General features: G+C 41.5%; 1 protein-coding gene across 3 annotated transcripts in view; it reads left to right on the top strand.

The window, feature by feature from the left end:
• Positions 1–26,406, top strand: part of LOC126213221 (RNA-binding protein 48) — a 100,057-nt gene that overhangs the window by 18,809 nt on the left and 54,842 nt on the right. For 2 of the 3 annotated variants that reach the window (XM_049940863.1, XM_049940865.1), the window contains exons 3-4: positions 9,141–9,292; positions 23,868–24,031. In XM_049940863.1, coding sequence (XP_049796820.1) covers positions 9,141–9,292; positions 23,868–24,031 — 316 coding nt within the window. The remainder of the gene's footprint in view (positions 1–9,140; positions 9,293–23,867; positions 24,032–26,406) is intronic. The other variant, XM_049940864.1, reaches the window with a different exon arrangement.

Here is a 26,406-nt window from a genome sequence, read left to right as displayed (position 1 = left end):
TTCATCAAGATATTGTAGACATCCAAAAGGCTGTGACAAATAAGCTTACAGGCATTTCAGTTGAAAATTCCTGCTTTCTTCCAAGACTTCCAGAAACATTGGCAAATATGTATACACTCATGATCATAAATTAAGGAAAACACTGATAAATGGTGAAACAACGCTCTGGTGGGCAGTTTGCGGGTTTAAACCACCTCGGGGTATGACCGTGTGGTGCATCCGACCTGTCGTCGGCGCACGGTGGCGCTGGCAGCAGTCCACATACGCAGAGGTGTGTCGGTGCATGTCAGAGTACGGTGCAGCGAGTAAGTGTGCAGACGTTTTCAGACGTGCTAATGGTGACTGCGTGTCGAAAATGGCTCAGAGAACACATATTGATGACGTTATGAGGGGTAGAATACTAGGTGACTGGAGGCTGGTCAAACACAGCATGTCGTAGCACGGGCCCTCCGTGTGCCACAAAGTGTGATCTCAAGATTACGGCAACGATTCCAGCAGACAGGAAACGTGTCCAGGCGCTACAGTACTGGACGTCCACAGTGTACAACACCGCAAGAAGACCGATATCTCACCATCAGTGCCCGCAGACGGCCACGGAGTACTGCAGGTAGCCTCGCTCGCGACCTTACTGCAGCCACTGGAACAGTTGTCTCCAGACACACAGTCTACAGACGACTGAACAGACACCGTTTATTCGCCCGGAGACCTGCAAGGTGCATTCCACTGACTCCTGGTCACAGGTGAGCCCATAAAGCCTGGTGTGAAGAACACAGTACATGGTCATTGGAACAGTGGTTCCAGGTTATGTTCACGGATGAGTCCAGGTATAGTCTGAACAGTGATTCATGCCAGGTTTTCATCTGGTGTGAACCAGGAACCAGATGCCAACCCCATAATGTCCTTGAAAGGGACCTGTATGGAGGTTGTGGTTTGATGGTGTGGGGTGTGATTACGATTGGTGCACGTACACCCCTGCATGTCTTTTACAGAGGAACTGTAACAGGTCAGGTGTATCAGGACGTTATCTTGCACCACTATGTCCGCCTTTTCAGGGGTGCAGTGGGTCCCACCTTCCTCCTGATGGATGATAACGCACCGCCCCACCGAGCTGCCATCGTGGAGGAGTACCTTGAAACAGAAGATATCAGGCGAATGGAGTGGCCTGCCTGTTCTCCAGACCTAAACCCCATCGAGCACATCTGGGATGCTCTTGCTCGACGTATCTTTGTACGTCTTCAAACCCCTACGACACTTCAGGTGCTCCGACAGGCACTGGTGCAAGAATGGGAGGCTATACCCCGGCAGCTGCTCGACCACCTGATCCAGAGTATGCCAACCCGTTGTGCGGCCTGTGTACATGTGGGTTGTGATCATGTCCCGTATTGATGTCGGGGTACATGCGCAGGAAACAGTGGCGTTTTGTAGCATGTGTGTTTCGAGACAGTTTTCTCAACTTATCACCAATACCGTGGACTTACATTACAGATCTGTGTCGTGTGTGTTCCCTATGTGCCTACGCTTTTACCACCAGTTTTGTGTAGTGCCAGGTTGTGTGACACCACATTCTGCAATTATCCTTAATTTATGAGCTTGAGTGTAGGTAGCCAAGGGGCTACTTCAATAGGAGCAAGGATCATTACGTGATGAGTGCAGTTTCCTTTTTTTTCCCCTTTTTTTTTTAAAAAAAAAAAAAAAGACTTGTCCTCGAACTTTTTTTACAAAGGGAGTATGATTTGTATGGCTGACATTGTAAGTTTTGTATTCATATTTAAGAACTTTGTATATAAATGGTTAAATATAAGTAAAAATGCTTAATATAAGAAACAAACACACAAAAATTTTTATAACTGAATACTTAGGTCTCTTAACAGCTCCACAGATCTAGGAGTCACCAAATGTGGTTCACTGAATCCACCAGGAAATTTTCTTAACACACTTCAATTGGGTACTGTCCGCTTTGCTTGTCAACCTCACGGTCACACATCAGGGCATCTTTGAAACCTCATTCTTAGGAACAGGTACCACACCTTCCATACCCGGTACAGAATTGTTTCAGAACTGTCCATAGTTTCCTCGGAAGACCAAATCTATCCACACGTTTATTAGAATCAGTAATAAGATGAGCAATTGCTATTCTGGGTGATCAGCCGAGTGGTGGCATCATCTTGTCACAATATTTCATTGAGTTTTGTACCCATCATCTACAAGCAAAGTGTCAGGATGCTGTGTTCCACATTCCTATACAGATGCTCGACTGCTGTCCATTTCTGCAGGTGGACCAGTTACGTACATTCGGAAGGCAGTACCGTGTCGTCAGTGGGGGGAAGTGACGCGACTAGCGGTGGGGGATTGTGACCCTGGCGTGGGCTTTGAGTCCCAGTTTCCGTCCAGTCTGTCTGTGCATGACACCGTTTTCAGACTTTCTTTGTCAATTGCAGAATCCCACACCACATTTAGCTGAAGTCCACTATCACAGTGTACAATATTGTTGTGCACACACATTTCCATCGTCTCTTTGGCGATAGAGTCCCAGAGACCGTTGACACAGCACAGCTTCTTTGCTTTTTCAAATTTGAAGTTGTGTCTCACTGGTTCTATGCTCTGCAGACTTGTTTCTCAGTCCTAGTCATGTGTTCCTGATGTGCTCTGTATGGCACTGTGAGATAAATCTCTGTCTCTGACCGATGTACTGCATCCCACATTCGCACTCGATATTGTAGGCACCCGGCGTATGCAGGCATAGCTGACCTTTGGTCAAGTCAAGTATGTCCTTAACTTTTCACTTTGTGTGGAAGGCTATCCTTATTTAGTGCTTTCTTTAAATATTCTTGCGATCGTGGATCTCGATGGCCCAGCATAGGGCAAGAACAGCCACATTTTATTTCATCTTCTTCTGGTTTGTCCTCCCACATTTTTTCTGTATGTGAAGCGCATCTTGTTTGTGTCTAATTGTAGCCATTTTGGCAGAAAGTTTCGTGCAGATGCTGCTATTCCTTCAGTGAGCACTTCCTGTCACGGGTAGCCCTGGTTCTTTGTACGAAGGTGTTTGGTACTGAGCTACACTGCACTGGACGGTGGCAACTCTTGAGTATTATGGTATAGGTCCATGTGCATCTTCTTCATGTAGACCGAGTGTCCCAATGTATTGTCCAGATTTGTCTCGATCAAAATTTCCGAGAAGCGTAGGCTTCTCCTCTACACTCTACACTCTACGCTTCTACCTCTATGGTAAACTTGATGCTGATGTGTTCAAAAAGATTTCAGGCTTCAGCCGGTCATCGTAAACTTCATTGCACGATATTTCGGCTGGGAACTGCCAGTCATCTTCAGGTGAGCCGAACGAGGACTGACGAAGATGTTCTCCGTTCAGTCTTATATAGTGCGCTCATAGTACCTCCGCGCATGTGTTGCAGTTGCAGAGACAGAAGGGCCACACTGCCCAGCGACAGCGCCCTCGCTGGTGGAACTGCAATATTCAACTGCCGTCAGTATTACAGCTGGCCACAGCTATCGAAGTCTTTTGGCATCTTCGTCTCGAGCAAATTTCGGAGATGACAGGATTCCTTGCGTTATTCAATTGGTAACTGCTGTCACGGTTCGTTAGAGTTCCCGCAATGCGTATTTCAACGTATTCTTTGATAATAGAGTCCCAAAAAGTTGTCGCTGTGGCCAAAATTGAAGTTTTGTCATACTCCATTGAATGTCTGTTAGAAATATAATGTTCGACAACTGCAGACTTAATGGGTTGCAGTAGGCGAGTGCAATGTTGATGTTCTGTACAACGCTCTTCCACTGTACGCGTTGTCTGTCCTAAATAGGCCACACCACATTGACACAGTATTTTATAAATTCCCGCCTTCCGCAGTAACAAATCTTCCTTCACCAATCCCAGCAAATCCAAAATCTTAGAAGGTGGCCGAAATTACCATTTTCACATTAAAATTATTAAGAATCCTCACTATCTTGAAGGAGATATTTCCAACAAAGGGAAGAAAAGCTGGGGACTTGACAGATGTGTTCTCCTCTTTATCCACTTCCCGGTTCCTGGCTCTACTTGAGAAGACCCTGTTAATTTGCTGGGTCGAGTATCCGTTGTCTCTGAACACCACAATGCAGCCACACTTTAGAAGTGTCATCTGCGTATCACTCGGTCTACAGCAAAAAGCTCACGGACCTACACCTTAATGCTCGGAGTTGCCGTCATCCAGTGTAGCATAACTCAATACTAAATACCTTAGTAAAAAGGGCCATGTCCATCTGCGACAGGAAGATCTCGCTGCAGGAGTTGCAGTATTTGCGGTAAACTTTCCACAAAAACGACTTCGAAAAGATGCAAATACAACACGTTGTACATACAGACAAGAGGCTGAAGGAAAAAGCAGAAGAAGACAAAGTAAAACGTGTGGCATTCATGCTGTATGCTGGGCCACTGACAGCTGAAATGCAGGAATATTTTTAAAAAGCACCAAATAAAGACAGTTTTCCACATGACATGAAAAGTTGAGGACATACTTGGCTCGACCAGAGATCAGATCTGCAGTATCAATGTATCTGACAGCGCTATATGGAGCACATCAGGACCGTACGAATGTTGTTGTTGTTGTGGTCTTCAGTCCAGAAACTGGTTTGATGCAGCTCTCCATGCTATCCTGTGCAAGCTTCATCATCTCCCAGTACCTACTGCAACCTACATCCTTCTGAATCTGCTTAGTGTATTCATCTCTTGGTCTCCCTCTACGATTTTTACCCTCCACGCTGCCCTCCAATGCTAAATTTGTGATTCCTTGATGCCTCAAAACATGTCCTACCAACCGATCCCTTCTTCTAGTCAAGTTGTGCCACAAACTTCTCTTCTCCCCAATCCTATTCAATACCTCATCATTAGTTACGTGATCTACCCACCTTATCTTCAGCATTCATCTGTAGCACCACATTTCGAAAGCTTCTATTCTCTTCTTGTCCAAACTAGTTATCGTCCATGTTTCACTTCCATACATGGCTACACTCCGTACAAATACTTTCAGAAATGACTTCCTGACACTTAAATCTATACTCGATGTTAACAAATTTCTCTTCTGCAGAAACGATTTCCTTGCCATTACCAGTCTACATTTTATATCCTCTCTACTTCGACCATCATCAGTTATTTTACTCCCTAAATAGCAAAACTCCTTTACTACTTTAAGTGTCTCATTTCCTAATCTAATTCCCTCAGCATCACCCGATTTAATTCGACTACATTCCATTATCCTCATTTTGCTTTTGTTGATGTTCATCTTATATCCTCCTTTCAAGACACTGTCCATTCCGTTCAACTGCTCTTCCAAGTCCTTTGCTGTCTCTGACAGAACTACAATGTCATCGGCGAACCTCAAAGTTTTTATTTCTTCTCCATGGATTTTAATACCTACTCCGAATTTTTCTTTTGTTTCCTTCACTGCTTGCTCAATATACAGATTGAATAACATCAGGGAGAGGCTACAACCCTGTCTCACTCCCTTCCCAACCACTGCTTCCCTTTCGTGTCCCTCGACTCTTATAACTGCCGCCTGGTTTCTGTACAAATTGTAAATAGCCTTTTGCTTCCTGTATTTTACCTCTGCCACCTTTAGAATTTGAAAGAGAGTATTCGAGTAAACAACGTAGGAATAGGACAAACAAACAAGTTCGCAGTAGGAGAATGTAGCATCAATGAGAGACATGCCTTCAAATTTGGAAAAAAAAAGAAAGTATGAAGAAGCTACGCAGTGCTGACCATTTCTGGGACTCAGGTATCAAAGAGGAAATGGAAATAAGTCTGCTCAACAATCTAGTAAACGGTGCCAGCAGATTCCAGCTTAGAGCAGCACGGGATTCTGCAGCTGAGAAAGTATGTCAGGAATGCTCTGTTCAGAAGGCAGTGGCATCTGCAGACAGATTGTACAGCAACTGGGACCCGACACGCGTGCCAGGACTACGATCCCCCACTACTGGTTGCATCGCTTTCCTCCACCTCTCATATGGCACTGCCCTCTGGAGGCGCTTCATTGGCCCACCTGCAGAAGTGTACAGCAGTCGAGTGGCTATATAGGTACGAGGAATACAGCATCCCATCAATTCAGTTGAAGATGACGGGTACGAAACTCATCGAAATGTTGTGAAAAGACGACCCTACCATTTGACTGAAGACCCGAGAAGATTTCATCACTGGAATACGCCGAGAATGCCTGCAATCACCCATTTCCATTCGTGGCACACATCATATAAAAAAAGGCACATCTTACGTTGACCAGGGTAATTTTTTGGATTTAATGCAGCTGGTAGGTACGGTGTGTTCCGAAAGTCTCTGTGCAGTGCCGTACGATTGCTAGCCGCGCGTGCCGTATGCCGCAGTGAATATACTGAAATGAAACTCTCTGAAATACTAGTTATTAATTTATTGAATATTCATTTTTACTTACAAATTTTCACTTCTCCTTCCCTGCCTCCTCCAGATTGCTGCTTCTGTTGTGTGTGACAGTTGAATTCAGTCTGAGCTGCCAGAGATGGCAATTGTGTGAATGAGGTGCACTTGCTTGTTCCTGATGAAGCTTTTAGCTGAAAGCTAATGTATAAGAGCCTTTTGTTGTGCATGTTTGCAGCTTAACATGTTATCTTTATGGTAAGTGGCAATCTGTCTTTTCCTTATATTGTTGATATTCCGGCCTGGAGTTTCCACTGTTCAATTAAAGAAGCTGGTAGAAGATTATATTGAAAACGATAAATACTTTCTGCAAAAATTTAAAATATGAGGTACGTGACTAGATTACAATATTTACAAACAGGGGACATCGAGTAACCTCCCATTGGTATCGCTAGGATTAACCAATACCTGCCACTGGGCAACATGAAATAGAGCAGTTCTCGTGAATGTTTGGCCTCCCTGCCACCCCTCACCTAGTAAGCTGTTCCCCTTTGTAAAAATTGCTCAATTTTGTGAAATTGTGTGAAAGAGTGGGGATTAAAACAGAAACCTCACGTGTTATTACAATGTAGCCTTTCTTCCAAGACTGCTGCTCCAGTAGGATACGCAAAAGAGCTTCTGTGACGTGAGATGACAAGCTGTAGGGACTGGCCGAAGGTTGTGCCCGGATAGCTCAGTCGGTAGAGCACTTGCCTGCAAAGCACTAAGGTCCCAGGTTCAAGTTCTGGTCCAGCACATAGTTTTAATCTACTAGCAAATTTCAAAATAGTGGAGACTGCAGCGGACAGTGAAGGATTCATTTAGGACATTCACAGCCAGATGGATGCCTTAGATGTAGTGCTGTTGCCAATTTGTTATTTTGTTTTCACCTCAAATTTATTGTACATTTTAAATTTATGTAAGGTTTTGGATGTGATTGTTGATGAGTATGATGATGGTTATATTAATAATGAGATACTGCAAAATGTGTAAAGGTAACCACTCCATGGGTAGTTTAGGCACGTAGCCCTTACCATGTATGAACGTAACAGAGCTTTCAAACAATGTCGTCTTTTAGTGTTAACCAACAAAAAACACATACAAACTACATACACTGTTTTGGCCAACTACCCAGTCAGACAAGACAATGTGTGTGTGTGTGTGTGTGTGTGTGTGTGTGTGTTATTTTGTTCATTACTGCTGAAGGAGGACAGGGCATTGTCCAAAAGTGCTGTTACATTCGCAGTGTTGTTTGAGTGTGGTGAGAGCTGCAATTCAACTATTCAGTGAGTGGTTACCTTTACGACTGCCATTAACAATGATGATGGTAATTTTGTGGATTTTAGGAACAGCATCGTAATTATAATACACAGCTGTACTTATTATTTTATTCAGATAGTCTTTTTTTGGTTAAATTCATACCACCATTGGGCCGCAAAACCTGTCCAACTGTATATTCCACGGTTGCAATGATTGCTCATTTGGAATCTTCTATTTTGATATGCATTGCAATGTACACTGTCTGCTTGAAAATTCCGAGACTGATTTCATTCTGGGCATGTAAGTGACATCAGAGCTTGAAGTAACAACTGTAAACAGTAAATGTGCATTTGACCACTCATTTGTGAGCAGCTAGTATTAACTAGTGGACATGTGGCTGTGGTGTGTTGGTGTTGTTGTCTCAAATCGCAGTGGAGCACGTCCACAGCTCGTGGTCTAAGGGCTAGTGCTGCTGCCTCTGGATCACGGGGTTCCGGGTTCGACTCCCGACCGGATTGGGGATTTTCTCTGCCCGGGGACTGGGTGCTTGTGTTGTCCTCATCATTTCATCATTATCATCATCATCATCATCATTCATGACAGGGCTAGATTGGACTGTGAAAAGAATTGGGACAATGTATTGGCACTCATGATGGCACAGTTGAGTGCCCAATAAACCAAACATCATCACCACAGTGGAGCAACATCTCTAAATCAAGTGTTAAAGATATTCTTCAAAATGTTTTGAAGAAGAGAGGGGCGTATGCAATGTTTGCCCCACACACACTTCGACTCCCAAACAAAAACGATGTGAGTGCACATACCAAGACTTGGTTAAGTGCAAAATGTGGGCAGTTGTTTTCTGGAAAAAATCATCACGGGTGATGAGAGTTAGTGTTATCAATATGAACCTGCTTCAAACTGACAAAGTGCAGAAATTCGGATGAAGCGTCACTGCTTTGACAGCAAAAGACATCTGAGTCAATGTGACACACTAGTTGAACACCATCCCAAAGGAGGACTTTTCTCAGAGTTTCACAGGTTGGATGAACGTTCTGTGCATTGTACTCAAGTGAGCAGGATATTGTAGAAAACTTGAAGTATTAAAATGACTATCTTTACGTTTCTGTTTGTTTGTTTGTTGTTGTTTTATTATTATTATTATTATTATTATTATTATTATTTTAAAGCCAGTTTCAAAACTTTTTGGACATGTGGAGTGAATGCAATGCAGAGACATGTTTCTTATAACATACTTAAATGGAACACTTCAAAACTAGACTCATTGCAACTGTGGAGTACACAATTGAATAAATTTTATGAACTTTAGGTGGTTTGAATAAGTATGGCTGTGTATTATATGATGCAGTTCTTAAAATTCATGAAAGTTGTCTGATACCGCCCACACAAGATATTTCTCATAATTTTCTGATTCTGTTAGTCTAATTGTGTGTGGCAGGTATGGCAAGCGACAGATGGACAACCGGAATTTCTATGGAGGTCTGCTACATGTCTGTTATGCTCCAGAGTTTGAAACGGTGGCGGAGACGAGAGAAAAACTGGCTCAGCGGAGGCGAGATGTAGCGAAGAGGCTCAAACAGTATGGAGGTAGCAGTAGTCACCAATGCTGATTGTTATTTATTAAATTAATACCTAAAATGTTTAAGTGGAACTGGCTCCTGGACTCCTTGTGTGCAGAGAAGGAAGTAAAAAAGAAAGAGTGTTGTTGTTGTTATTGTTTTCGATCCAAAGACTTGTTTGCTGCAGCTTTCCATGCAATTCTATTGTGTACAAGCCCTTTAATCTCTGCATAAATACCACACTTGCAACCTACACTGCAGCAACGCCCTCATACTGCAACTTTTTGATTGCCCCCTTACAGTAATGTGTTGTTTGGGTTCACAAAATATAGCTACTATTTCAACTGAAGACTGTAGTTTAAGGTAGTTCAACAATTACTGACTTTAAATATCGAAGCTTTTCCTTTAGCAATTTCAAAAATTAATTTTGGGAAATCTGTGCTTTTGGTATAACTTCAGATAACAGTGACTTCAGTAGGAGCTATTTCAGTAAAGAACGTCATAGCTCTTCCTTTTGAAGACGAATAAAAATTTGTTTTTTATTTATGTTAGTCACCAGTACACCAGCCCAGATGATTTTACTGAACACCCTTGTGACCTAAGGTTTAGATGTTTACAAATTCCAGACAAAAATAAAATACGCATCTTGAGGACTAATTTGCCACTGCACTCGATCACATTTCAGACATTCAAAACAAAGAATAAATCCCACTTCTGGTATTTACTCTGACTATCCTATGTTGCCACTAATTACGCAAAAATCTGTAACATTTCTATCCTCAGCAAACAAATATTATTTTCGTAGCCTGTAAAATGTTCTTTCAATTTACTCTGACAATAATTAAAGAAAACAGTGAAATGATACACTTCTGACCTGCACATTAGCAGATCATAAATGTCTGCCTAAGCAGGAACTAAGAAAATAATAGTACTTTTTGAACCATTACAATTTTAACAATAAGCAGCCACCACTTTCAGAGAATGCTGTCAGGGACCAGCATGCATATTCTTTGTAATTTTTGTATTCTCTGACAAACTGGTGCAGATCTCCCATGTATTTTCCTGTCTGGCAACTGCTCATTGCCATAGCTGCTGAAAGGCGATTGTACCAGGATTGGAGTCAAAATTAAAGTGATTGCTTTTGCTTTTCAGCAAGCCTCTTCTCCAATCCAGGTTTTCAAAAACAACCACTTTGTAATTTACATCAGAGTCGAACTATTACTATTTTTATTTCTCCGATTGCTGCAGCTTCATTTTCTAACATTTTCAACACTGAAGTCCACACAAATAGTGATTCAGTGAAAGTTCTGCAAGAGATCTGTTCATTCATTCATTTTTCAGCAGCTTTAGGTTGATGTGGAAGTTATTGAAGTACATAGGGGTGTACTACTCTTGAAGTCCTCGTTTTCACTTTGTGTGGCCTTTGTATTCACGTGCAGCATCTTCTGTGAAGTAAGGATTTCTGTTGTCAGTCTCCATCTGGTGCATATTGCCCAAGGAGTACCTCAAACAAATAATATACAAAGCTTTCTTTCTTTGGGCTACTCTTGTCTGATTTATTTATTATTAAAATTATAATAAAATTACTTGTATACTCACGTGCTCATTTATAGACGACAAGTGAACAGAAAATTTCCCTCCTCTAATGTTTATGAGAAAATTTTCGAATTTAATTCAGATGAATTCTGTACCATCACACTGCACTCTCTAGGAATGCCCAGTTCATACATTACGAATTCGTGAACACACCAAAGAAGAATTTGTATATATAAATGATTACCTGTTGGTGTTGCACAAACATTACATCATATCTGCCATGGTGCATATCATTTCTTACTCGGGCTGAGACATCTGCTCACAAAGCAGTATTTATACTTTATTCTCACACATTCTAGTCTTCACATCGCCAGTTGATTGCCTATTCAATTCTTGTTAGAAGCAACTACTCTTTCTTATATTTATTATAAAATTAAAATATTATTAAGAAATACTTGATCATAATTTTTTAAATAAAAGTAACATCTTGTGTAGATGCATTGATAACAAGTTAAAAGTCGGTAGAAAAGTAAGAAGTGCTTTACTGTTAAATGAAGAAATAATACTGTATTCAACTTATTCATAATCTCTAGAAATAAAACATAACAATGAAAAAATCAATTATTGACAAAATTATTATTTAATTGGATAGATAAAAAATCTATTCACCAAGCAGCAGCAGAACATATGCATAAAAGATTGTTGTGATTGGCAAGCTTTCAGAGCCAGTGGCTCCTTCTTCAGGCAGAAGGATTGAAGGGGGTAGGTTCAAATGGCTCTGAGCACTATGGGACTTAACATCTATGGTCATCAGTCCCCTAGAACTTAGAACTACTTAAACCTAACTAACCTAAGGACATCACACAACACCCAGTCATCACGAGGCAGAGAAAATCCCTGACCCCGCTGGGAATCGAACCCGGGAACTCGGGCGTGGGAAGCGAGAACGCAACCGCACGACCACGAGCTGCGGACGAAGGGGGTAGGAAGAAGGGTGACAAGTATGGTAAATCTCCCTGACCCGGGGTCCTGGGTGACTTTCCTTAAATCTATCCCATTTCCTAGACCTCTCCAGTCCTTTTCCTTTACCCTTCTTCCTTCTCCTTCAACCCTTCTGCCTGAAGAAGGAGCCACTGGCTCCGAAAGCTTACCAATTACAACAGTCTTTTATGTGTGTGTTCTGCCACCGCTTGGTGAGTATATATTTTATCTATCCAATTAAATAATTTTGTCTAGAAATAAAACAGTAACCTTTTCACAGTTTGATATTTCATATTGATTCACCGTATTTTAATTTATTATCAATCACTCGGGCCATAGGGGTCTAATGGGTAGAGCACAACACTCTGGATCTGAGGGTGCCTGCTTCAATCCCAGGTAGAGGCACGGCTTTTTACTCTTCCAGTTCTATCAGGATGATCCCAGGTCCCTTCACCTTGCTGTCAAATATGGGCAGCAGAGAGCTTTCCCATGTGTAAAGGGCAGCAGGAACGAGAGACTTGCCACCACTCCCCCTCCTCGTGTTGTGGTGGATAGGAGGACCGCACTCTACCTGAACCGGCCACAAGCTTGCGCCACAGACTTTACCAATAATCACATTGTCGTCCAGTTAGTAACTAGAAAGTAAAAGTTTTATTTTTAAAAAATATGATTTCAGCTTGCTTATAAATGTTCATTTTGTTTTGTTGTTGTGGTCGTCAGTCTGAAGACTGGTTTGATGCAGCTCTTGGTGCTACTCCAGCCTGTGCAAGCCTCTTCATCTCCAAGTACCTACTGCATGCTACATCTTTCTAAATCTGCTTACTATATTCACCTCTCAGTCTCCCTCTACGATTTTTACCCCATACACTTCCCTCCAATACTAAATTGGTGATCCCTTGATGTCTCAGAATGTGTCCTATCAACCGACCCCTTCTTTTGGTCAAGTTGTGCCACAAATTTCTTGTCTCCCCAATTCCATTCAGTAATTTCCCTAACATTCAGCATTCTTCTGTAGCACCACATTTCGAAAACTTCCATTCTCTTTTTATCTTAACTGTTTACCATCCATGTTTCACTTCCATACATGGCTGCACTCCAGACAAGTACCTTCAGAAAAGACTCCCTAAAACTTAAATCTATATTTGATGTTAACAAATCTCTCTTCTTCAGTAATGCTTTCCTTGCCATTGCCACTCTAAATTTTACATCTTCTCTACTTCATCCATCATCAGTTATTTTGCTGCCCTAGTATCAAAATTTGTCAGCTATTTTAAGTGTCTCACTTCCTAATCTAATTATCTCAGTGACATCTGATTTAATTAGACTACATTCCGTTACCCTCATTTTGCTTTTGTTGATGCTCATCTTGTATCCTCCTTTCAAGACACTGTCCATCCTGTTCGACTGCTCTTGCAAGTCCCTTGCTGTCTCTGACTGAATTACAATGTCATTGGCAAACCTCAACGTTTTTATTTCTTCTCTCTGAAATTGAACACCTGTTCCAAATTTTTCTTCAGTTTCCTGTACAGCATATTCAATGTACATATTGAAATAACATTGGCAATAGGTTTACAACACTGCCTCACTACCTTTTCAACCGCTACCTCCCTTTCGTGCCCTTCAACTCTTATAACTGCCATCTGGTTTCTGTACAAGTTGTTAATAGCCCTTCACTCCCTTTATTTTACCCCCTGCCACCTTCAGAATTTCAAAGAGAATATTCCATTCAACATTGTCAAAGGCTTTCTCTAACTCTACAGATACTATAAATATAGGTTGGTTTTTCCTTAACCTATGTTTTAAGATAAGTTGTAGGGTCAGTATTTCCTACATTTCTCCAGAACCCACACTGATCTTCCCCGAGGTCAGCTTCTATGAGTTTTTCCATTCTTCTTCTGTAAAGAATTTGTGTTAGTGTTTTGCAATGTCAATTAAAAAAAGCAGCTTTTAGTTGGAACTGAATGTCTGGCCTCATGATTTGAAGATGATGATGCTATGGATGGTTGTGTTAAGGTTTAAATTGTTTTAGGGTTGTGTTAAGGTTTAAATTGTTTTAACCACTCTGTGTTTCAAATCTGTGGTGCTCTGAAGAGTTTTTTGTTTATCTATTGTGGCCATTGATGTGGTTCATGTTGATATCAAGTGCATACTCACCAATTGCAGCAGTTATTGTTGTGGCTGCACCTTCAAACAGCAGTGGTTCGGGACGTACATTGTGGCAAGTCAGTGCTTTGTTAGGTGTCATAATGGCAGGTTAGGGCACCAGGTGTGGGATGGCATTCACCACGACAATAAATCATTTGTGCAGTAGCCCTCTTGCAGAAGGACGTGTGGCTGGGGCTGCCTCAACCAGTAATGTACAGGTGGTGGTAGAGGTATCAACAACAACACACAGTCAAACACTGACATGGGTCAGGATGAAAATGGAAAAAAACACTAGGTGAGGACCAATTTGTTCAACTTCAGGGCCTCCGAAAACAACACGATGCGGCTAGAGACTTATGAGGTGCGCTAATTAATGCATAGACAATCTGAAGTATACTAAGGGAAGATCGGCTCCATTTCCAGAGGACCTTTACAGTTCTGAACTCCCAGCACTGAAGAGGCCCTATGCAGTTTGCACAAGAGCATATCAACTAGTATCTCTTACACTGGAGATAGCAAGGTGAACATTATTTGCCTTGGAACATACGGGAGACAGTTGCTTACAGTTGTGGATCAGTGATAGTTTGAGGAGAAATATTCTGGAACTGTAAAAGTGACCTCATAGTGATTGGCAGCTGTGCACTATATTGCAGAAGTTCTGGAGAACTGTATACTATCCATCAAAAAACATATTGGCAACAGTAGACCAGTTGATTCAGCTCATTCATGACTTCTTACAGTGGCTGCAACACCAAGGAGGTGATCTTTTGCTGGGTACCTGGTCACATCAGAATACAGGGAAACAACATGGCCAACAAAGCCATGTCAGAAGCAAGCCGAGGAAGCATGTCAGAATGGTGTTGTCAGTCAGTGTCCCATCCCATTGCATGCTGACATCTCATTTTCTGACAGACGCACCATGCTTCAGTGGGAGACTGAATGGGTGAAGTTGACAGAAAGCAAACTGCAATCGCTCAAATCGACCACACAAGCACGGCAGCCTCACCCCTGGATGGAGGTTTTGCTTACCAGGCTGCGCATCAGACGTAATTTAACATGTGGCTTCCTCTGTGAGGCTTGTGGTGTGCCACTTTCAGTTCAGCATATTTTGTCAATGTGTGTCTTATATACTGATATGAGAGAAACCCTCAGTCTCGATGGAGAACTGCCCACCACCTTCACTGATACTGATTCCAGTGCTACAAGGTTGGTAACAGTTTGTGAACTGTCAGGCCTCATCTGTAATCCTTAAATTGGTGGGGAAGCAAGGCAGACTTTAATGCTTTATGAACTGCTCTGCATGCGGGGACAGCCTTCGTCCCCACTTGTGAGATTGGCATGTTGACTTTTCATCGGGGTGCTGATGACTGTGATGTTGAGCACCCCTCACCTAAAATCATCACCATCATCAATATTGGCAACATTTCACGTTACTGTATGATGGAGCCACTGTGCGTTCCACTAGAGAGTTCCTAGAAGCTGCTAGAATTTGTGTAATGGGCAGACTCGGGTGTAACCCAGGCCTCTATTACAATGAGTATCTGTGGGATCGACTCGGTAGGCACATCCAGAATCGATCCCAGCAATCCCGCACACTCCGGGAACTGACGGCCGCTTTATTGGACGAACAGACAGCCGTCCCCCGGATTGTAATCCGCAGGTGTGTTGCTTTGATACGAGCCAGAGGTGGGAATGCAGAGTACTGAAATGTGACAAGTGTACAGTATTATTTCCATCCGAGTGTTGTTATTTTCATTTTGGAATTCTTTTTCTGTTTGCAACAATAAAGCATTTATTTCTGGTTTTGCTTTGTTCATTTTTCATTCCTGTACAACTAAATGAACATGTTTAATTTCTGTATAATATAAGTGTGCATAATAAAGGCACAGAAAGTATCACAATATAATGTAAGTTTGATACTTTTTTTGTGAGCCGTGTACGTGACGGCACTTGGAAATTTTCAATCTTTTCTCTTTTTAGTTTTTTTTAGTAAGTATATTCTACTGCTTTACAAAATCAATGTGTGAAAACTGATCTCAGCCCAATAGGTACAAAGAAACTCAAAGATGGTCAATGTGTAAGGTTCCATGGTTTAGTAATGACACCTACAGTGGATATCTATAGTGACTCAGGGATGCAGCTCCTCACTACAACAGCCGCCACTCTTGGCCTCAAGAGACGGAGTACGTATGCCACGTGGTCAGCACCACTCGCACAGATTTAAGGTTGGCTGGCCGACTGGCAGTTGCTTGTTGCGTGCTGTATGAAGTGCTCACAAGGGAACCTCCCCATCGCACTCCCCTCAGATTCAGTTATAAGTTGGCACAGTGGATAGGCCTTGAGAAACTGAACACAGATCAATGGAGAAAACAGGAAGAAGTTGTGTGGAACTATGAAAAATATAAACAAAATATACAGTTTGAGTAGTCCATACGCAAGATAGGCAACATCAAGGATAGCGCGATCTCAGGAGCGCAGTGGTCCCGTGGTTAGCGTGAGCAGCTGCGGAACGAGAGGTCTTTGGTTCAAGTCCTGCCTCCAGTGAAAAGTATAATATTTTATTTTCAGTTTATGTGACAAACTCTTATGTTTTCATCACTTTTTTGGGAGTGATTATCACATCCACAAGAAAACCTAAATCGGGCAAGGTAGAAGAATCTTTTTACCCATTTGCCAAGTGTACAAGTTAGGTGGGTCGACAACATATTCCTGTCATGTGACGCACATGCCTTCACCAGTGTCGTATAGAATATATCAGACGTGTTTTCCTGTCGAGGAATCAGTTGACCTAAGACCTTGCGATCAAATGTTTTCGGTTCCCATTGGAGAGGCACGTCCTTTCGTCTACTAATCGCACGGTTTTGTGGTGCGGTCGCAAAATACAGACACTAAACTTATTACAGTGAACAGAGACGTCAATGAACGAACGGACAGATCAGAACTTTGCGAAAATAAGAAATTAAAATTTTAACTCAAGGGCAGACTTGAACCGTTGACCTTTCGATCCGCAGCTGCTCACGCTAACCACAGGACCACGGCACTCTTGAACTCAGACTATCCTAGATGTATCCTATCTTGCGCATAGACAACTCAGTTTGTATATTTTGCTTATTTTTTCATAGTTCCATACAACTTCTTCCTGTTTTCTCGATTGATTTGTGTTCAGTTTTTCAAGGCCTGTGCCAACTTATAACTAAATCTGAGGGGGGTGCGATGGGGAGGTTCCCTTGTCAATATCTCGTCATATGTACAATGACCCTGCTTTTGTTCTGGGCTGTCTCGTTTTTGTTATTGTTAAACCTCCCACGAGCAGATCGCTGGGCGAGACCATCATTCCGTCACTCGATATCTCCGACAAGGTGTGTGTCGCGTACACGTCACCAGAGGACACTAAAGTGATGTGGCCTCTCTGCAAGTAGTTCTGATTCGTCAGTACAGCCCTTTCAGCAACCACAATTCAGAGTTCACTCCACAGATCGAGTGCGTCTATAGACTTTTAAACATTGGTGTAGTAGATTGCAACGAGGAATGTGATATTGGAAAAGCTCAGTGCTACTAAGTATCATTAATATTCGTAGACTTTTGCATGTGAATTAGAATTCAAGACTATTTGTTACAATCAAGGACAAATCAAGCTAAACTTCTAATTTTGTTTTGTATAGGTCCCCTGAATCTGACTTCAGAGCATTTCTACTCAAGCCTCAGAGGGTTCTTGGTTCACTTTATAGGAAGTACCAAAAGTTAGTTATATGTGATGTATGTATGTATGTACCTATGTATGTATGTATGTACATATGTATGCATGTACATATTGAACTGGGGACCTACAAACGACGCAGAGGCTTCGTCCCCGCTGTAGACCTCAGTGGTTCACAACCTCACAACAGGCTGCAGCAGTCCACCTACCCCACACCAAACCCAGGGCTATTGTGCGGTTCGGCCCCCAGTGGACCCCCCCCCTCCCCCCTCTCCCCCCCCCTCCCCCAGATGAGTGTAACGCTAAATGTTTGCGTGGTAGAGTAATTATGGTGTTCACGTACGTGGACACAGTGTTTGCGCAGCAATCACCGACATTGTGTAACTGAGGCAGAATAAGGGGAACCAGCCCACATTCGCAGAGGCAAATGGAAAACTGCCTTAAAAACTGTCCACAGGTTGGCCGGACACCGGATCTTCACACTAATCTGCCAGGCGGATTCATGCCGGGGATCGGCATGCCTTCCCTCTCGGGAAGCAGTGCGTTAGACCGCATGGCTAGCCGGGTGGGCTATATGTGGTGACGTCGGTATTAATTTTGTATATGATTGTGCAAGAAAAAAGATGTTGGAAGATCTAAATTCATATGATCTAATGCAGATTGTGTTTTTTCCAACCAGGGTGCAGGGGAACAATAGCACAGCCATAGACAACATTTTTATTCTTTTTCATTAGTAGATGGGCATTCTGTTAGTAAAATGGTGAATGGCCTTTCAGACCATGATTTACAAATTTTAACACTAAAAGGTTTCTGTACTCAAGGAAATGACACATATAATTACAAACTATGTAGAAAAGCTACTCCAACAGCAGTAGGGTTTTTTAAAACTCATTAAAGAACAGTAGTGACAGGCTGTTTATAGTGCCGATAACATAGATGACAAATATAATGCTTACCTTAACACATTTCTCTTGCTCTTTGAAAGTTGCTCTCCATTAGAACATTCTAGACAGGGTACAAGCAGTAAAAGACAGCCTGGGTGGCTGACTAGTGGGATAAGGATATCATGTAGAACAAAGCAGGAATTACATCAAAATGTTAAAGTAGCCACAATCAGCGTACAGTAGCCCACTACAAACAATATTGTAAAGTGCTGAAAAATGTTATTAAGGAGACAAAGAGTATGTGGTACACAAATAGAATAGCTAATTCACATGTTAAGATTAAAACCATATGGTCGGTTGTGAAGGAAGTGTCTGGTTAGCAGCACAAGGGTGACAATATAAAGTCAGTTCGTAGTAAAAATATTTCTGTTACTGTTAAGTCAGGTATATGTACATTATTTAACAATCATTTTCTGAGCATTGCTGATGAATTAAATAAAAACTTAATTTTTTCAGGGTATCATATAACTCTCTTAGTAAATGCCTTTCTGACATTGATGTAAGAAATACTCCTTTGTGATACTGACAAAGGGGAGATTGAGTCAACAATTAAATCACTTAAGAGTAAGGACCCTCATAGATATGATGGAGTGCCTAGCAGAATATTAAAGTACTGTGCTGCACATGTTAGCCCTGTATTTAGCCTTATTTGTAATTTTTCCTTTTAGGAATGGTCAGTTTCCTGAATGATTAAAGTACTCAGTTGTAAAACCACTTTATAAAAAGGGAGAAATGGATAATGTGGACAATTGTAGACCTATTTATATGCCATCAGTGTTTGCGTAAGTTATTGAAAAGGCTGTGTATGTAAGGATAATTGATCATTTTATTTCTCATAAATTGCCATCAAATGTACAGTTTGGTTTTAGAAGTGATTTAACAACTGAAAATGCCATATTCTCTTTTCTCTGTGAGGTAGTGGGTGGATTAATCAAAAGATTTAGAATGCTAGGCATCTTTTTTAACTAAGGTGTTTGACTGTGTTGATCACTAGTTATTGCTCCAGAAGTTGGACCGTTGCAGAATACAGGGAGTAGCTCACAATTGGTTCACCTCTTACTTCAACAATAGACACGAAAAAGTCAACATTCACAGTGGTGAGAATGGCTGTGATGTGGGGTCTGAGTGGGATACTGTCAAGTGGGGAGTGCCCCAGGGATCAGTGTTGGGGCCACTCCTGTTCCTTATTTATATAAATGATATGCCCTCTAATATTATGGGTAACTCTAAAATATTTCTGTTTGCTGATGACACTAGCTTGGCAGTAAAGGATGTTGTGTGCAACATTGGCTCTGTTTCAACTAGTGCAGTACATGACATAAGTTCATGACTTGTATAAATGAGCTAAAGCTAAATCACAGTAAGACTCCATTTTTACAGTTTCCAACACACAATTCAACAAAACCTGACTTTTTAATTTCATGGAATGGGCATATGATTAGTGAAACTGAACAGTTCAAATTTCTTGATGTTCAGGTAGATGGTAAACTGTCACGGAAAGCCCAGTTTCAGGATCTTGTTCAAAGACTTAATGCTGCCATTTTTATTATTCAAACAGTATCTGCAGTAACTGATTGTTCGACACGAAAAGTAGTCTACTTTACTTATTTTCATTCGCTTATGTCATATGGTATTATATTTTATTGTAACTCTTCCCATTCTCAAAGGATATTTTTGGCTCAGAAATGGGCAGTTCGGGCAATAAGTGGTGTAAGTTTGCGAACCTCTTGTCGACCCCCGTTCACGAGTCTGGATATTCTGATATTGGACTCTCAATATATATAGTTTTGCTGTTGTTTCTTGTTGACAATATGAGCTTATCTCCAAGAATTAGCAGCTTTCACTCAGTTGATACTAGGCAGAAGTCCAATCTGCATTTGGATCACACTTCCTTGACTCTTGTGCAGAAAGGTGCGCAGTATACTGCTGCATCCATTTTCAGTAAGCTACCACAAGAGTTCAAAAATCTTAGCCGTATTCCACGCACTTTCAAATCAAAACTGAAGAGTTACCTCATGGGAGCTTCCTTTTATTCTGTCAAGGAGTTCCTTGAAAAATTAAGCTGATTCTTGTGTTATATTATTGATTGCATTTACATAAACTTATGGCTTCTCTTTTTTTGGGTTCATAAACATTTTACTTTATTTTTTATGTTGTAATTTCACGTACTGACACATTCCATGACCTTGGAAATTTGCTCCTCAGTTTTGTCCTACGGAACTAGATGTGGTTAAAAAAAAAAAAAAAAAAAAAAAAACACCACCACCTTTGTTTGCACATAAGTCAGCCCGAAACGAGAACCTACGGTATACATAAGTTGTGTGTAACTCAGTTATTATGCGTAAATAGTTTAAATAAACTTATTAATCTGTTACCTTTTGTAGATGTGCTTGCATTTACTGGTTACCTCACTATTGATACAACAGATGTCATCTCTGGGACAATGGTGAAGTGCTACAAGCCACTTAGGCAAACAACATTTCAAACTTCTTGTGTAGTAGAGGGAAAGGTTGTGACAGAATGATATTACGTAGGGAATAAGTCTCAGAACATATATTGTGCATAGGCGTTTCTTTTCATATGTGCAGACATTAAACGGGAGGTGTGGAACACGTGAAAACGGCAAGGTGTGGCAACAAATAAATGGCTTCACCTGATTTGGGTGGGGCCTTTTACGTCTTGGCATCGTGGTTTGACAGTAGCTTGTCCATCTAAGAGCAACCACGCACTCCAAGAATGAAAACCAAAGAGAGTATGGTTTTGTGAAAAATGAAATATATTGTAACCTGGATTGTCATGTTGAGCCTTTGAGGCGTATCTCACATGAAAAGTTGTGTTCTACTCAAATTCGTGGGTCACTCTAAAAATCTGTGCACCCATTCAAGGAAATATATGTTTGTAAAAGGAAAGTAGTGGACGTGCTTTTTCGTGATACAAGTAGTTATCTTCTTTTGCTTCAATAACAGCTACAGAACATGAAAAAGTCAAACCTTTCATCGGTTATGCATGGGATTTGAGAGGCACTGGTTAGCAGGCCCTCTGCTTCAAGAGAATCAATTATGGCAACCAGATTGAAAGAAAGAGGTAAATATGTCAGATGTTACATCGGGTAACACATCTTTTGAAGTGTTCTGTCTTAGCTTAAACAACATGGAGTGAGCCAGCAGCTACTTAATATCCTAAACCAATAAGAAAAACACTTCAGTCACTGCCTCCATATCTTCGTACACTTCTGCCATTCTTTGGTGAATTTACATTTCTCATTCTCCTTCCACTGTAAGGAAATGCCCTACGCCCCTTTGCTCTTCTTTTGAAGCCTACAGTTCTCAGTTTTCATTATGACAGAGTGCAATGCACAATCGAAGTGTGTATGTGCCGACTGTCATGAGGTAAGTGTATGTGCCTGTGTCACAAGTAATGAGTTTGGCGGCTCAGCACTTTCACAGAGACCAGACCTTCTTACATAGGCAATAATATTACAATCCCTCCAATGGTTTTCATTTAACAGCCACCAGCTCATTTCTTCTTGAGTGACCACAATGTATTCAATGCACAACTTACAGTAACTCTAACTCTGTTTACAGTTTACGCTTTTGTAACGGGAGTTTAATAAGTCATGGCTGCAAAATACTAACACAAATACTTTACAGACAAATGTAAAATCTGGTACAAGCTGACCTTGTGGAAGATCAGTTTGGATTACACAGAAATATTGGAACACGTGAAGTAATACTGACCCTACAAATTATCTTAGAAGATAGATTAAGGAAAGGCAAACCTACGTTTCTGGCATTTGTAGATTTAGAGAAAGCTTTTTGACAATTTTGACTGAAATACTCTCTTTCAAATTCAGGAGGAGGCAGGGATAAAATACCGGGGGTGAAAGGCTAGTTACAATTTGTACGGAAACCAGATGGCAGTTATAAGAGTCGAGGGGCACGAAAGGGAAGCAGTGGTTGGGAAGGTAGTGAGACAGGGTTGTAGCCTCTCCCCGATGTTCTTCAATCTGTATATTGAGCAAGCAGTAAAGGAAACAAAAGAAAGAATGAGAGTAAGAATTAAAATTCATGGAGAAGAAATAAAAACTTTGAGGTTCGCCGATGACATTGTCATTTTGTTGGAGACAGCAAAGGGCCTGGAAGAGCAGTTGAATGGAATGGGCAGTGTCCTGAAAGATGGATATAAGATGAACATCAACAAAAGCAAAATGAGGATAATGGAATGTAGTCGAATTAAGTTGGGTGATGCTGAGGGAATTAGATTAGGAAATGAGACACTTAAAGTAGTAAAGGAGTTTTGCTATCTGGGAAGCAAAATAACTGATGATGGTCGAAGTACAGAGGATATAAAATGTAGACTGGCAATGGCAAGGAAAGTGTTTCTGAATAAGAGAAATTTGTTAACATCGAGTGTAGATTTAAGTGTCAGGAAGTCGTTTCTGAAAGTATTTGTATGGAGTGTAGCCATGTATGGAAGTGAAACATGGTCAATAAATAGGTTAGACAAGAAGAGAATAGAAGCTTTTGAAATGTGGTGCTACAGAAGAATGCTGAATATTAGATGGGTCGTCTTGTAACTAATGAGGAGGTACTGAATAGAATTGGGGAGAAGGGATCAGTTGGTAGGACATGTTCTGAAGCATCAAGGGATCACCAATTTAGTATTCGAGTGCAGTGTGGAGGGTAAAAGTCATAGAGAGAGGCCAAGAGATGAATACACTGAGCCGATTCAGAAGGATGTAGGTTGCAGTAGTTACTTGGAGATGAAGAAGCTTGCGCAGGATAGAGTTGAAACCAGTCTCTGGACTGAAGATGACAACAACAACAAGAACAACCACAACAACAACAAAAACTGGAGTAGACAGAAAACCTTGTAATCCTACACATATTTGTAGATACGCAGGTGATACAAAACGTACTTCAAACACTTTGTTGTTTTGCCAAAGTCCACACAGTGTTGGTATGATTTAATGTGTGTGTGTGTGTGTGTGTGTGTGTGTGTGTGTGTGTGTGTGTGTGTTTTATCTTGAAGAACCTTCAAGTGTGTTAAGGGTTGGTGCCCGCATCTCGTGGTCGTGCGGTAGCGTTCTTGCTTCCCACGCGCGGGTTCCCGGGTTCGATTCCCGGCGGGGTCAGGGATTTTCTCTGCCTCGTGATGGCTGGGTGTTGTGTGCTGTCCTTAGGTTAGTTAGGTTTACGTAGTTCTAAGTTCTAGGGGACTTATGACCACAGCAGTTGAGTCCCATAGTGCTCAGAGCCATTTGAACCATTTTTTTGTTAAGGGTTGCTGCTTTCAAATTGCAGGTTCGGCACAGCAGACAGACACTCGTAAGGACCCGGCTGCTGCGAGCAGAACATTAAATGTCCATACTCCTCAGGCGCCCTGCGTGTGGGCCGGTGCAGCCTACACCTGTGATCCACGCACTCTCGTACCAAATCCTATTGTGCCATCACAAGCAATAATTCAGGTAAAAACCATCTCCTCAAAAATGTTTCAGAAAGTGACATACAACATAATACTGCATCATTTAAATGAGTAGAACTTGTTTAACTGCCTCTTGGTTTCATTTTCGTAAAGATTTCCTTACAGAGAAAGTGATACAATTCCCCAAGGATGGATATGCTAGCACAGCTAATTGAGAAAAAGTATCCTGTTGGTTTATTGTGTGATCCTGACAAATCCTTTTATTGTGTGGATCACAAAATTGTACTTGTATTACAGCCTTTTCTGGACTCTTTCGTTCATGATAGAAGGCAGACAGTCTTGTTAACAGTGTGCAGTCTGTGTTGTAGTTCGTGCTCAGCATAGCCCCACTTGCCAAGGGTTTAAATGTCTTTGCAAAGCGCTCTCTCATGTGTTTGTGCCTTGAAAATGACAAGGGGTTCGCCTGTCAAAATATCGGTAGTAGTCTAAGACATCTCCCAGAAGCATACACCTAAGTTGTTTCAAAAACCAGATCTTGGGGAGAAATAAAGGTTTCGAGAGCACCTCCTCCTCCTATCGAGATTTCACGTGCCACACTTTCAGGATCACAGGTACTGCTACCAGATGTTGCTGTGGCTGAAAGCCAAAACAAATATGGTAGGTACATGGTTCCTCCAATATGCAAACGTGCTGTTATCATTGAATCCATGTGGGAAAAATATATCTAAAAACAAAGATGATGGTATGTTGATAGAGACACTAACATAAACAAACACACACACAAAATTCAAGCTTTCACAACCCACTGTTGCTTCATCAGGAAAGAGGGAAGGAGAGGGAAAGACGAAAGGATGTGGGTTTTAAGGGAGAGGGTAAGGAGTCATTCCAATCCCGGGAGCGGAAAGACTTAACCTTAGGGGAAAAAAAGGACAGGTATACACTCGCGCGCGCACACACACACACACACATATCCATCCGCACATACACAGACACAAGCAGACATTGTGGAGTAAGGCCAGCTAGTGTGAAGTTCCAGGCACAACAGGATCCCGAGACCTTCTGAAAAAGGTTTCCTTTAACGACATAGAGGATGTGTTGAGTCACAGACAGGCTCAAAATGAAGAAAACTGTTATACATTGAAGCTTTCAGACAGAAAAGTACTTCTTCCAAAGAAGAAAAAGCACACACTTTCACAAGTCATACACTGCAGTCGGTCCCCAGGGCCTGGAGACAGTAACCACATGTGTGTGGTGTGTGCTTGTGTGAATGTGTGTGTGTTTTTTATTCTGTAAGGAGGACTTTCTTGTCCAAAAGCTCAAATGTTTAACAGTGGTCTTCATTGAGCCTCCTTTAATGGCAGGCACAGAATTGTGAAACTGGAGATAAAAGTCTTTATCTTGTGGTACACCGTGTGATTTACCATCAGAACAGTTACTCAGAAAAAGAAATTCACTGAGAATGAATTTTCAGTAGCCAATAGTGTGTGCATGAATTTGAAACTTCTGCTGGACTAAAACTGTTTGCCGGATCAGATCTCAAACCTGGAGCCTTTGCCTTTTGTGGGCAAGTCCTCTACATACTGATCTGTTGGAGCACGAATCGCTACCCACCCTCACAGCTTTACTTCTGCCAGTACCTCATCTCCTACATTCCAAACTTCACAGAAGTTCTCCTGCAACCTTGCGAGAGTAGCAGTCCTGGTAGGAAAGTTGCAGGTTCAAGTCCTGGCCCAGAACACAGTTGTTTCTGCCAGGAAGTTTCAAATGCACAGAGGTTTTCTTTTACTCTTGTCAGCATTTATTAATTTATTGGCAACAGACGTCCGAGGGGCTCAATGAAACACCACATATCTGAGCTTATGCACTTTTCCTAATATTATCATCTTTCTCGTAGTTTTGAAGAATTTTTCTCATAGATCCAGAGGTCCTTCTGGTAGTTGTAGGTAGAAAACAAGGTAATGTTTCAAAATCAGTTATCAAACAATGGAAAATCCAGGATGGACTGTAACAATATTGTGAAAAGGAAAGTTGCTACCCACGATATAGCAGAGATGCTGAGTTTCAGATAGGCACAACAAAAAGACTGTCACCAATAAGTAAAGCTTTCGGCCATTAAGGCCTTCATCAACAATAGACTTAGACACACACACACACACACACACACGACTGAAGTCTCAAGCAACTGAAACCACACACAGTATTCTTAAAGAGGACGGACAAGCGTAGTGTAGGGAGTCCCCTTAGTAGATGTGTTACATTTTCTAAGTGTCCTGGCAATAAAATACGGTTTTCAGTTGGCCTTCCCCACAACATTTTCTTTGTGTTCCTTCCAATTTATGTTGTTCGAATTGTAATTCCTAGGTATTTAGCTGAAAATGATTTTGGACCATTCACTTTTTCTATTTTTTTCACTGTTCA

The sequence above is a fragment of the Schistocerca nitens genome, chromosome 11, assembly GCF_023898315.1.
Source record: "Schistocerca nitens isolate TAMUIC-IGC-003100 chromosome 11, iqSchNite1.1, whole genome shotgun sequence".
In the NCBI taxonomy this organism is placed as follows: Eukaryota; Metazoa; Arthropoda; class Insecta; order Orthoptera; family Acrididae; genus Schistocerca; species Schistocerca nitens.
Note: the sequence above shows the minus strand (reverse complement) of the source record. Positions and strands in the feature narration are given on the sequence as shown.